Source organism: Enhydra lutris, unplaced genomic scaffold (genome assembly GCF_002288905.1).
Source record: "Enhydra lutris kenyoni isolate GAN:26980312 unplaced genomic scaffold, ASM228890v2 scaffoldscaffold25, whole genome shotgun sequence".
NCBI lineage: Eukaryota > Metazoa > Chordata > Mammalia > Carnivora > Mustelidae > Enhydra > Enhydra lutris.
The window spans coordinates 640599-654184 of record NW_019154109.1 but is presented as its reverse complement, the minus strand read 5'-3'; the positions used below and the strand labels follow the sequence as shown (position 1 = coordinate 654184).

Here is a 13586-nt window from a genome sequence, read left to right as displayed (position 1 = left end):
ATTGCGGTTCTTTACTTAGCTCTGTACTCCAGATTAGCACATTCTTGATATGCTCCCTCCAGGCTTTCTGTACCCCACAGCTGTCGACAAAGCCTTTTTGGCTCTTCAGGCTCTTCCCCCGTGACATCAGCCAGCTTGCCTGCCTGACGCAGTTGAAGGTCTTGCTTTCATGGCTTGAGCTGATCTTCATATCTGTTCAGGGATTTCTGATAAACATGTACCTAGATGCCAAGCATCAGTCTTCATGGGAAATTATTATTTTTCTTTTAGAATTTAAAAATACTACTCTTTCCAATTTACTGATTTCATGAAATCTAATCCTGTTTCACAAATGAGGAAACCCTTTTCAGAAAGGAAGGTTGGCTTACCTGACCCAGGCTGGGAAGCACAGAGCTGGGAAGTGAGGTGTACATGGTTCCCAAGGCCAGGTGTGTTGTACGGGGGCCGTCTGGCTCATCTAGCAGGTAAAGAATTGTGTTTAAGCCTGGAGGTAGGATGTGAATCCAGTCCTTGTGAGTGCAAATTCTCCTTTGCCACACGATCTAACGTGTCTAAGGCAGAAAGAGCAGAACTTGGAGTGTGAGCTCTGAGTTCACGAGGGACCAAGGGGCCCTTGGGTTTGGGCCTTGGGATGTCTTCACTTAGCACAGCTCTGGCCTGTCAGACCTTAGAGCGACTACCCAGGCTGTGGTCCCTGGGCTGCATTTATAAACCCATCCTATAGTCTTGCTGGCGACTGGTGCCGGCTTCTCAGTGGGCTCCAGCCTCAGCTCAGAGGTGATGGAGAGGGTCCTGTGCTGTGGCAGTTGTGCTGCTGGCTTTTAGTGATGAGTGCCTCTCGAATCACAAAGCACTCAGAAGTACTCTTTCATTAGATGCTTAGAATGGCTCTGTGAGGAAGGGGGCCAGGTAGGTATTACCCCGCCCCCCAACTTATAGATGCAAAACAGGCTTAGGAGGGTAATGACCTCTCCAAGGTCACTGGAGATATTGACAAATTCCAGACCCCTGCCCTGTTCCCGGGATTGACCTCAGGTTGCCTCTGCCTAAATCTTCCTCTTGGGACTTCATAGTGATCGATGTACCTGTAGGGGGCGACAGAGATCTTTCTTATGTGGCGGTTTTCTTATGTGGCGGTTCAGAAACTTTTGCTTCTGAACCCTTTGAACTTATCAATCATATAGCACATTATCTCACCAGGTTATAAGTATTTTCTGTGTCTACCTCCTCTAGTACCCTGGCACTCTCAGATTGGGACTCTTCTATTTTGTCTTGGCATCCAGGACAATGTGGGACCCAATAAATGCCTGTTGAGTTGAATTACATGCAAATGAAATTGGCCAGTGCCTCGTCCTGTGTTTCTTAGAGCATGAGAAAGGAAAATAAACTTATTTCCTGGTCCATAATAAAATTGTTGGTGGCGGAACTCCAAAGTTGTGCGGTGCCCCCATATGGCCACTAGGTGGCAGTGTAACCCCATGGGGACCTTGCCCCCTGCTTGCTCGCAGGGAGACAGAACTAGGGCACCTGTTTGGGGATCACCTCTGCAAGGCCATTCTGCAGTTGGCTGTCTGAAATTGACAAGTCTTGGCCCAAGTCTCGGCCTCCACCCCTCTTCGTAAAGCTTTGTAGTGTCATGGAAAACGCTTGGGCTTTGGAATCCTCCAGGCTTAGATTTCAACCCTGGCTTTGCCTTTCCCCAGGAACTTAGCCCTGGACACACTATTTCTCTGAGCCTCAGTTTCCTCATCCCATAAGATGGCAGTTGCACAGTTAGAAAGGGCCTAGTACATCACGGACTGCAGCATGATTAATTCTAGTTTTATCGCTGGAAATTCCTGTATTTGCCTTTCACTGCCCTCTGTCTGGCTCCATCCTGGCCATCTGATCTTTCTGACCGAATTTCCTGCCACATCCCCCAGCTGTGTAGGGCCATGCAGGGCTAAACTTGATGGCTCACAGAGATGCTAAGTCTCTCAGGGTCTTTGTCTGAATTATTCTGGCATTGGAGCTGTGCCTTCAGCAGACGGTCTGTGAGGGAAGTGACTGCTCTGGTTGTTGGGCATCTGACAGGCATCCTGCTCGGTGCTTTGCAGAATTGTTTCACTTAATCCTTGCAACAGATCTATCCCCTGTTTTACACAGGGATATACCTTTAGCTGTCCAGCCTTTGGCTCTGAGCAATAAAAAAACTCTGCTAAAAGCAGTTTAAATAGTAAGGAAAGATGATTATCTTGCCAAAAACAAATCCTGAGTGATGCTCTTTGGTGTCAGCAAGGACCCAGGTATCTGCCATATCTCCTGGTCTCTCTTATGGAACTAAAGTGACTGCCGTAGTTCCAGGTGCCAGGTGGGGGAAAGATGCTGCAGCTGCCTTGTGCTCCCTTTAAGAGGCTGCTAGCAGATTTGTTACAAAGTTCTCGAACGGTGTTGGATCTTAGGCTTGTTCCCAAGCTAGTCATCGAGTAAAGGAATTCATGGACCTGGCTTGGATTTGTCAAGATTCAGCCCCTGAGGCTGGTGAGGGATCCAGGTGAGGGATCCATGTTCCATTTGCCCCTGACCCCTGGTCCATGGAAGAAGGCACAGGAATGAGGCTTGTGAGTTCAAGAACTTGCTCGAGGTGGCAAACCTAATAAGAAGCAGCTTTCAGATCCCATCAGGCTGTCAGCTGGATGAATGAAGTAAATCACAGAGGCAGAAAGCACATTGCTTTGGATTTGGTGTGCTGGACTTTGATGGATCTTGGAAGTACTTTTTCTTACTGATTCTGAGTCTCTCCTTTCTCTAGGCTCCTTTCTGTAATGGTATTCATTTTCCTCAGTGTCTTTCTCCTCAATGCCTCCTTTAGCCCCCGTCTCCCAGTCCCCAACAGCTGCCTGCCTTCTAGAATAGACTTCAGACCCATAGCTAGGAAGGGCCCCCTAATCAGAATGGTCCAAGGGCTGATTTCAGTAAAGCTGTCAAGGCCCCATGGGGGTCATCTTAAGGTTTCTTTTAGAGCAGAGAAGGGAGCTGCAAAACTCTAAGTCAGGAAGGGTTAGGAGAGGCCAGAGGAAATGCCAAGGGAGCTGGTAGAGGCCAGCGGTAGCACGGAGCTTATGGTTCCCCAGCGGAGAGGTCAATGGGCTCCAGGGCCAAGGCCTTGGAACAGACCCATGCTGGGCGGCAGCTGGCTGTCCGCCTGCAGAAATGATGCACTTACCCAGGAGGCCTTTTGGCTTGCAGATGCTTCAGGACTGCCCCAAGGCCCGCCGGGAGGTGGAGCTGCACTGGCGGGCCTCGCAGTGCCCACACATTGTGCGGATCGTGGATGTCTACGAGAACTTGTATGCGGGCAGGAAGTGCCTGCTGATCGTCATGGAGTGGTAAGCAGCCCGGCCTGTTCTTGCCCAGCCTGTCCCCACTGCCCACTCAGGCCCCTTGCCCTCTGGGGACTGCCCAGGTCTGCACGCCAGAGTTTGAAATGTTGATGCTCCTCCATTTTTTTAGCGGGGAATGGAGAGGGCTGGTGGGGTGTTGAACCCGTCAGATCTGACTGTGGCTTTGTTTCAGTTTGGACGGTGGAGAACTCTTTAGCCGAATCCAGGACCGAGGAGACCAAGCGTTCACAGAAAGAGGTAGAAAGGGTCTGTTGTGGGGACAGGCTGCGGCAGGGCTGTGGGAAGGGGGCTCTGGGGCCCGCTGTCTGTCAGAGATGCCGAGGCCCACTGCCAGGCCTGCGTCCCCCGCTAAGACAGGACAGTGCCTTGTTTCTCCGTTTCTGGGGGGGGTGGGGTGGTGGGGGATGTAGAGAGCCCGGGGCTGCATGGGAGGGGACGGAGTGTAGTGAGTCATCAAACCTAATGGTGCCTCTTGTGCCTTTCTTTCTCCTGCCTCATGGCTCCAGAAGCGTCAGAAATCATGAAGAGCATTGGTGAGGCCATCCAGTACTTGCACTCGATCAACATTGCGCATAGGGATGTCAAGGTACCCCGGGGTTCACTGCTGCCCGTCCCCCCAACCGAGGTGTGGTGGGGGGCCCCCAGCTGTGGGGCCGCGGTGACCCTGTGTCCCGGCTGCCTGGCTCCTGAGGGCGGAGTAGCACAGGGTGCCATTCTCTGCCGTCTCTGGCCACACCCCCAGACCCAGTAGCCAAGGTGTCTGTGGCTACACCCAGCGCTGCGGTCCGTCGTTGGTCCCACGCAGTCACGCCTTTGGTTTCCATGTCCCTGTGGTGTTCGCTTGTGGTTCTCTGTGTTTGTCTCTTGTCTCCAAGGACTCTGTCAGCTCCAGAAGGCAGGGGCGCTCCTTATGGTGTGCCCATCGAGGGGGATAGATGATGGTTGGAAGGATGAGGGAAGGCAGGAATCCTTACCCTTCTGATTCTCATGGCTCCTCCCAGGCTCAGCAGAATTGCTGTTTGTCTGTCTCTCTCTCTCTCCCTGTAGCCTGAGAATCTCCTATACACCTCCAAAAGGCCCAATGCCATCCTGAAACTCACAGATTTTGGCTTTGCCAAGGAAACCACCAGCCACAACTCTTTGACCACTCCTTGTTATACGCCGTACTATGTGGGTAAGTGCAGGGAGGCCTGGGAGCTCGTCTCTCCCCAGAGCTGTTCTCAGGCACTCTCTCCAGCTCTCGGGCCACTGGGCCTGTTGTGTTTTCTGACCCTTCCTGGAGCTGATGCGGATGTGACCTGCCCAGAAGTAGGGCTCTTCAGATTTAAGCTGGGATCAAGGCATTGTGGGAGATTAATCTGTCTGAGATTATAGGCAGGATTTTGTGCACGCCCGTAATTTCCCCAAGAAGAGCTGTCATTGCGCTCAGATTCCCAGTGGAGTCCGGGGGCGCAGGTGGGGTTCTGGAGCCCCAGCTGACTGGCACAGGATAAACTCCTGTGTCCGATTAAATGGGCATCATGGGTTGGAAAGGCTCTTCAGTTCAGGAATTGTTTCATCTTCAGACTCCAGCCCCAGGGTTCCTTCTGGGGGAGGATCTTCTGCTCTCCCCAACCCAAGCCCAGCACTGGGTTATGGCTGTCCCCCTCCCTGCCCTGCCCCACAACCCCCAGCTACAGTACCATCACGATGGGCTGAAGGGTTGGGATGGAGAGCATGATCCACAGAGAAGCTGGGGTGTATCACAGTGTTCAAGGGCCGGACCCACCCATGCCTGACCTTTGGTTTGCAGCTCCAGAAGTGCTGGGTCCCGAGAAGTACGACAAGTCCTGTGACATGTGGTCCTTGGGTGTCATCATGTATATCCTGTGAGTGTGTCAGGGATGGCCTGGGGGAAAGGCAGGGCTGGGGCAGGGGGACATCCTGTGAGCATGTCAGGGGTGGGGCGGGGCTGGGGCAGGGTGCAGAAGGAGGCTGTACCTCTCTGTGACAAGAGGAGGAAGCCAAGGTTCACATCCCCTTCTGGATGGGGTATTCCCTGGGAATCCCCTGTATGTCCCCTTCTCCCAGTGTTCATTGGATTCTGTAGCTAAGCGGTGGGTATAAACTAGCTAACAGGAAAATGTGTTGGATTTCTGGGCCCTGTTACTCACTTCATGTATCGTGCCTGAAACCCCCACGAGTTGTAGTTTCTCCGTGACCTTTACCAGAAGCCTGTTTCCCAGCCCGTTTCCCACTCTGTTCCTGGCGGGAGGCCCCTAGTAACCCCAGCACTGTCCCCCCTCTTCTGCTCCTCGGTCCAGGCTGTGTGGCTATCCCCCCTTCTATTCCAACCACGGTCTTGCCATCTCTCCGGGCATGAAGACTCGCATCCGAATGGGCCAGTATGAGTTTCCCAATCCAGAGTGGTCAGAGGTGTCAGAGGAAGGTAAGGGCCCCACCCGTGCAGGTGTGTGTGCGTGTGCCTCTGGCCGTCCAGCCCGCAGTGTGGGTCTGTACATGTGTCCCTCCCTGCTGGGTGCGTGCTGTCTGTGTGAAGGGCCTGGCTTGGGGCTAGCTCCTTGGGCTGTCTGCCTCCCTGCAGCCACCCCCCGCCCCCACATCTGGTTTCTCCCTGAAAACTTGGGGAAGAAGCAGAAGGGAGAGCGTGGCCCCTGAGCTCTGTCTCCCTGCCCCACCCCCGCAGTGAAGATGCTTATCCGGAACCTGCTGAAAACAGAGCCCACTCAGAGAATGACCATCACGGAATTTATGAACCACCCCTGGATCATGGTGAGCCTGCTGGGCCGGAGAGACCTGGGTCCGTGGAAACTGTCCCTCGGGGGGGAGGGTCCAGCCATGACTCTGCTCCACGCCAGGCTTTCACTTGACCTCCTTTTCTCCCCCTGCACCCGCACCCCCAGCAATCAACAAAGGTCCCTCAAACCCCACTGCACACCAGCCGGGTCCTGAAGGAGGACAAGGAGCGGTGGGAAGACGTCAAGGTGAGGGAAGCACTGGCTGCTCCGGGGGGCGTGGGGGTCTATTGCAAGAGCAGTGGCTGCGAGCCGCTTCCCTGACCAGGCTGGGCTGGGGACTGTGCTCGGTGTGAACGCAGCCTTGGCCATTCCTTATAAGCGCACGGCCCACTGGCTCTCCAGAGGAACCTGGAAGGCGGTCTGGTACCATCCCATTTTGCAGATGAGGAGACTGAGTCCGAGATGGGGGGTGACTGACTCAAGGTCACAGCTGGTGATGGGCTGTGATGGACCAGAACCCAGGTCCCCTGACTCCCAATCCAATGCTCTTTCTGCTTCCAGTGGGGTCACTGGGGGGCCCTGCTGTCAGCTCTGGACCCACTGACCTGTCTGTTCTCTCCTGGCTCCCACCCCCTGTCGCCCTCACCCTGCCCTTCCTTGTGTTTCTTGTCTCCCCCGTCTTCCCCTTGGTGGAACCCTTCCCCTTCCCAGGAGGAGATGACCAGTGCCTTGGCCACAATGCGTGTTGACTACGAGCAGATCAAGATAAAGAAGATTGAAGATGCATCCAATCCTCTCCTTCTGAAGAGGCGGAAGAAAGCTCGGGCCCTGGAGGCCGCGGCCCTCGCTCACTGAGCCTCTGAGCCCATCCCGCTCCAATGGAGGACAAGCAATAACTCTCGACCTGAATATATTTTTTAAGCGAAGAGACACAGAACTGTCCACTTCCACCTCGCCTCCTTCTTGGCGGCGTGGATCCCGGAACCCCGTCAGGGCCCGTGACCCACCTTTGGTTCCGGCCACCTCAGAGGGAGAGGCTGGGAGGCCGGGAGGCTGGGGGCCGTGTGGAGAGAAGGGAGCAGGATGCTCTTGACCCTGTGCTCATTTTGAAATTTTATCAGTAATTTGACTTAGAATTTTTATGAAACCTTTTACTGTTCTTTCCCCCACTCTGCCTCCTCTTACCCAGACCCCTTCCTCTGTGGATGTGTAAGGGTTCGGCGTTGGTTCAAGGGTATTTGTGGAAACTGTTCTAGGGACTGTCCCTGTGTTGTCGCACCTGCCCTCTCTTTCCCTACTACAGCCCGAGGCCCCTGCTGGCCGAGGCATTCTGGGAGCTCCAGGCCCTGTGGGGAGCTGGGGTCAGGATGCCACCCACCTCTGCCGGAGCCCTCAGATGTCACCAGTGTGCTAGACGGACAGGCGAGTGTGATTGCGCGTGCGTGCGTTTTCGTCTGTGTGTGCATGTGTGCCCACACCTGTGTCTGGGACTGTGCATTTGAGGGGCCCGGGGCAGGCAGGGCTGCAGAGAGAGGGGCCCTGCTGTGGCTCAAGAACCTTACCCATCCTTGGGCCTGCCATGCCCATATCGGGTCTGCCAAAGTGCCTGAGAAGCCTGTCCAGATTCCCAGCCGGGCCCCTGTGCCTGCCCATTGGCTGGTTCTGGGAGGCAGAGAGGAGTGACTTAGGCACTGACACAGCGATCAGGAAGACTGGACCATCCCCACCCTGGCCCCCTACTCCCCATTCAGTGCTGGTCCTAGTCCTCTGAGGCGCTTATCCACCGAGCAGCCTCCCTCCTTCCTCCTGCCATTATTAACTGGTTCTTGTTGATTTTTCCTCTGTTTTTAGCCACTCCCACCAGGCCTTCTCTCCGCTCATGCAGGGGAGCCAGGGCCCTTCAGAAGTGACACTTCTGCATTTCGCAGTCTCTCCAGGGCTCTGGGGGCACTGGCCTGCTCCCCCTTGTGGACAAAGGCAACACCACGCGTGTGGTCCTGCAGATTTCCACTGTGGCCTAGTGGGTGGGTGGGGGAGTCTTCACACCAAAGATGTCCCGACTCTGCCCCTTCCCCATTAGCCTGTTCACCTCCACCCCAGACAACTCAGCTTAGCATGTCCAGGCCAGTGAGGGGGGCGGGGGCGGGGAGGGCCCTCCCCCTCTCCCTCCCCCTCCCCCGCTATGAACAACACGGGGAGAAGTCCTCCGTGCCAGGGTCTTTACAGGGCGGGGGGGTGGCACTAATACTACAGTCCTCTCCCTTGGGATGGGTTGCCAGAGGGACAGCCAGGATCTTCTCTGGGTGTGGGGGAGGGGCTCCGAGTGCCCACAGTGCCTCCCTGTCTCTGATGGTGTGCCCAGCACTCAGATTGTTGTAAACTGTTGTTGTTTTGTATGAGCGAAATTGTCTTTACTAAACAGATTTAATAGTTGAAAGGTTTTCTTGCTCTTCCTTCATGGGACTCAGTCTTTCCACCCCACCTTGTCTCCTCTCTGCGTCTCACATTGGTGGAGAATGGTTTTGTATATTGGAGGGCAGCAGCTGGGTGTCCTGGGAAGGCAGAAGATGGCAGGGCCTCCCAGGTGAGGGAGTGCCTGTCCTGTGCAGGGTCTGGATGGGACTTGTCTGGGGTAGGGGCAGGAATGCTACTCTACTTTAGAGCCGCATAGGGTGGCAACAAGGGGTGCGGAGCCCGTGCTCTTTTGTCAAATACTGAATCGGGAGCCAGGTGGCTTCTCAGCACATGATTCTTTGACCTGTTTAGCCACAGCCAGGCACTGGCCTTCTCAGCCTGAGGGGACCTGCTGGCGTGGGTTTCTGGGTTCAAATCCTAGGAGAGACCAGGGGAGCAGGGTGGTGTAGTTCCTGAAAGTTCCAGGAGGGGGCGCCAGGGGTTAGGCCTAAACCAAAATATTCTGCCTTGATCTGGAAGAGGCCTCAGTGTCCACGTGACCCGTTCTCCCCCATTCACAGATGAAAAGAGCAAGGCCCAGAGGTGGGATGTTTGGGATCACACAATGGATTGGTTTGCAGCAGGGCCTAAGGTAGACATTGGTCTACTGACCCCACTGCTCTTCCTTCCAGTCAGATGGACAAGTAGTACACTCTGCGGAAGTTCACATTTTCTCCCTGGTCCTCAGAGCTGACTGGGGAGAAAGGCAAGGCAGAGTGCGTACCCCTACTTTATGAGTGAAGGGGCTGACTGAGGGCAGAGGGGTGTACTGGAGGTCACACAGCTAATTGGTTTGGACTGGAACTCAGGATCCAAAGGTCTGAGGTGTTCTCCCTCCTCATAGCTGGCCTTCTGCCTGCAGGAGAGCCCTGCTCATCCCCTCCGTCGTCAGCAGTATCACAGGTCCCCTGCTCAGGCCTGGGGGCACAGGCAGGGTGACCCCTGGGGGCTCCGACTTCCCTGTTACAACCCTGCGTGGGTTGTCAAGTTCGGGTCCTAGCTCGAGACTCCATTCACCCATGTAGAAGCCTCTGCTCAGATAAGCCAGCTTGAGGCTTTACTCTCCGGGAAATCCAGTTGTGTTGTCTGCACTTACACAGGTGTGAGAAGGGACAAACTTGGAGGATGATCGAGCAAGGGCTGGTAGGAGGGGAGCCAGGGTGAGGGGGCAGAAGGGCATCATCACATTCCACTGTTTTGGGAGGCCATATTTCTATTGCTGCCCTAACAGCCCGTGGTTTACAGCAGCACAAGTGTAGGATAATCTCACAGGTCAGAGGTCTGATAGGGTCTCACTGGGTTAGAATCAAGGTCTCAGCAGAGTTGCATTCCTTTCTGGAGACTCTAGAAGATTCCATTGCTTTGCCTTTTCCAGCTTCAAAAGTCTGCATTCCTTGGCTTGTGACCCTCTTCCTCCGTCTCCAAAGCCAGCTGCCATCACGTCTCTCTCATGCTCCTGTGGTCACATCTCTGACACAGCCAGGAGCTAGGTCTCCACTTGGAAGGACTTGGGAGATTAGGTTGAGCCTCCGCAGATAATCCAGGATAATCTCCCCATCACGAGGCTCTTAACCTTAATCCCATCTGCAGTTCCTTTTGCATGTGAGGGACCGTGTGCCTTGGTCCAGGGATCCGGGTGTGGGCATCTGTGGCGCACCTGCTCTGCCACAGGCCTGTGGTACAGCCTTCTCATCCTCTCGCCTCACACGCAGACAATTGTTGGCCGCCTCCTGGGTCTGGGTCAGCCTGGCTCTGGACACTTGTGGCCTGGGACAGTCTGGCCCGGAGCTGGTGTTCAGGAAGATGGCTGGGGTGAGCGGCCACAAGGGACCCAGTTGGCGCATGGGGTCTTGCCATGCCTTTGTACTCCTCCCGGTTCCCCTGAGCCCGCATGGCTGGCTCTGTGATTCCCTGTCACTTAACCTCCATCCACTAAATTCCCAGGTGGGATGGGAAAGGGAACTGGTACCTAAAGGCAAATGCTGGCTTTCGTGGCAATGGAGTGTGATTCCTGAACGCCCTTCAGTGGCGTAAGATGTGAAAAGGGCTTAAGGACTTAACATTTCCAATTTACTGACGTGGAAATGCAGCCTCACGAAGGTTAAATGACTCTTCCAAGGTCTCACAACCAAGCAGAGGTGAATCTCACCTGGAGCTCCAGGTTCCAAGTGTGGAGATACTTGGAAACACACACACACACACATGCACACGCCAAAGGGTTCTTGGTAAGGAAGGGGTTGGGGGGGCCAAGAGTGAGACAGATTGGATTCTCCTCCACTGAGTGGAATTGTTTCCTTCTCTACAGAATGGAGGGGACATTCCTGCACCCTGTGGCTACTGTGAGGAATTTAGTGAGGTCATGGCTTTGACCCCCTTTCTAAGGGGCCGGGTGGCCTTTATGAGTCCCACCGTCCAGAGGGCACAGGGCACCCTAGGTTTGGAGCAGGCCCTGTGGTCTAGGGTGCGTCAGTCTGGCCCTCACTTGGAGGGCCTGTCTTTGTGCTTTGGGCTGAGGAGGCAGTTGGTTTGGTAAAGAGTAGCAGTAAATTTGGGTTTTTCCTTTGACTTGGTTGGAGACAGGAAGTGCCTGTGAGGGGCTGTGAATGACGAGTGGGCAGGGTGGGTAGTGCCTGCCCAGGGTGTGAAGGAAATTCAGTTACTTGGGGGAGGAGGATGGGGTTGGTGAGTCTGGGGAAAGTGGCTGTCCTACCCACCCTGGGAAACGTAAACAGACATACTGGCCAATCCCCAGGTGGGCCGGAGCCTGCGTGGGAGCAGCCTTGGGGGGCAGTCTCTGCGCCCTGGGGCCCCAGGAATACAGCCCCTCCCCAGCTTTGTACATTGAAGTCCACATTAAGGGGCTCCGCCGTCCCAGAGGGAGTCTGGCCAGGTTTGAAAGTAGCTCCTCTTTGGCGGGGACACCAGGCTCCAGCTCTGAGGGGCCTCTTGGCAAATTCATCTACTCTCCTCTCCCTGCACTAGGACAAGTGTGAAGAAACCACCCCAAATCCTGAATCACTAAATACCCAGGCACTTACTAATATGAACTACGCTTTGGCAAAAACGAAGCGTAAGACCAGTTCCTGGTCGGTGTGCAACCTTCAGAGGCCTCGTCTCTTCCTTTCTCTGCCTCCACAGGCCTGCACACCTACTCCGTGGTCTGAATCTCTGCATTCAGAACTGCTCCAGACAGTGAGGGCTATGTCCTCCGAGCCCAGGTGGCCCGGGGCAGCCTTGGAGAGCCCTAAAGGTTTTGATCCTGGAGGGATGAGTGAGGTCACAGAGCACATCCTGGATCCTTGCCCTCTGGACAAGCCCTCACGTCCGCGCCGTCATAATATCGGTGCTAACCCCCATCCAGGTGTGTGAAGATGAAATGTGGCCGTGCCAGCACTTTGAGAAGGAGGGGGGGGCACTATTCCTGGGTGAGCCAGGGTGCCCCTCCCCCAAGCTACAGGCCACCCTGCGAAGGAGATAAGTGCTTTGGCCTCCTTGGCTCACCCGCTCTTGGACTTCTCCAGGAAGTCAGCCTCCTGGCAAAAGTTCAAAGGCCACATTCTGCTTCAGCACCTACTCGGTGTCACGCCCAGTGCTCAGGGCTTTGGGGGAGACACGGATGAATTGGACGTGGGTCTAGCCCTCATGGGGCTCAGTGTAGAGGAGCCGGTGGACAGTGACAGAACAGGAAGCAGGGAGAATCAGCACTTCTAAAATAGGGGGTGCTGGTGCATATGGTGGAGCTCTCCCAGGCAGAGCTCCCTGAGCGCCCCCCCAAGAGCCCCCCAGGGCAGATTCTCTACAGTAGACAATGACGGACGACAGGGTGGAGATGCTCCTATCAGAGTTCCACTCCTGTCTCCTGTCTCTCTCTTTCTTTTTTTTTTTTTTAATATTTTATTTATTTATTTGACACAGAGAGAGAGAGAGAGAGATCACAAGTAGGCAGAGAGGCAGGCAGAGAGAGAGGGGGAAGCAGGCTCTCTGCTGAGCAGAGAGCCCTATGCGGGGCTTGATGCGGGGCTCGATTCCAGGACCCTGGGATCATGACCTGAGCTGAAGGCAGAGGCTTAACCCACTGAGCCACCCAGGCGCCCCTGTCTCCTGTCTCTTGAGTCTAGGTTCCCCCTTCTGTCTTTTGGTCTGAACTGCTGTCTGCACAACCCCCACCCCCACCACCTTGCTTCTTGACCTTTGACCCCCATCAGTTCCTCCAAGGGAAATGATTTACTCCCCTCAGTGGGGCGTCCTCGGTGTTTTTCTGCCTCTGTTCTCTTTCCAGCCCCTCCAACCTGCATTCCTCTCGTTCAACTGCGTTTGTTTCCCCGTCAAAACCAAAATTTGGGAACAGAGCCTGACTGGGATTTCCCCTCTAATCTTCAATTCATTAATTTTTAAACAAACCTTAAGCTTAGATCAGTTTCAGTTATGCATTTTACAAGTCATTATGGCACAGGATAACATTACATGTAGCTGGGGGCTCTTGGAAAAGTGGGCTGAATGCTTGCCCAGGGTTCCCTTGCCCCCGGCTCCCCACCCCGGGATGTCACTGAGACGCCATAGCTCTGCCGGCTGTTCTCACCTCCTCACCGTGGGTCCTCACACCGCCAGTCAGTATAGGAAATGAGGGCCTCTGAGAGCTTCCCCCGTAACAGATACAAATTTTTAATGTACTTGAGCTTCCACACTTTTCATTTCTTACACCTCATCGTACTCAAACATCTCAAACCTACGGTTCTCTTGGAATGTCCATGCACCCTCTGGCGGGGCGGACGGCAGGTTGGGGGCATCATTATTGCTCTGGGTGGGGGAGGGGGGATTACTACCCAGAGCCTGGGGCCAGGAAGTTGCCGCTGTGAGGTCTTGAGGGGTGAGCGGCTACTGAGAGGCCTGGAACCTGTGTGTGGTAAGTCATTTTTAGGGGCCAGGGCTGCCATGCAAATGCATTTGTTTGCATAACTTTCTTGCTCTACAGGACAGTGAAGTTTCCTACTCCATGGGACACTGCTGCAGG

At 54.8% G+C, this 13586-nt stretch overlaps 1 protein-coding gene across 1 annotated transcript in view; it reads left to right on the top strand.

Annotated features, from left to right (window-relative positions):
- The window catches only part of LOC111151153 (mitogen-activated protein kinase-activated protein kinase 2), a 45294-nt gene extending 36744 nt beyond the window's left edge, over window positions 1-8550 (top strand). The window contains exons 2-10 of the mRNA XM_022508948.1: window positions 3229-3368; window positions 3556-3620; window positions 3890-3969; window positions 4431-4557; window positions 5176-5251; window positions 5687-5811; window positions 6070-6155; window positions 6287-6367; window positions 6833-8550. Coding sequence (XP_022364656.1) covers window positions 3229-3368; window positions 3556-3620; window positions 3890-3969; window positions 4431-4557; window positions 5176-5251; window positions 5687-5811; window positions 6070-6155; window positions 6287-6367; window positions 6833-6976 — 924 coding nt within the window. The 3' untranslated portion in view covers window positions 6977-8550. The remainder of the gene's footprint in view (window positions 1-3228; window positions 3369-3555; window positions 3621-3889; window positions 3970-4430; window positions 4558-5175; window positions 5252-5686; window positions 5812-6069; window positions 6156-6286; window positions 6368-6832) is intronic.
- The last annotated feature ends 5036 nt before the right edge of the window (window positions 8551-13586 follow it).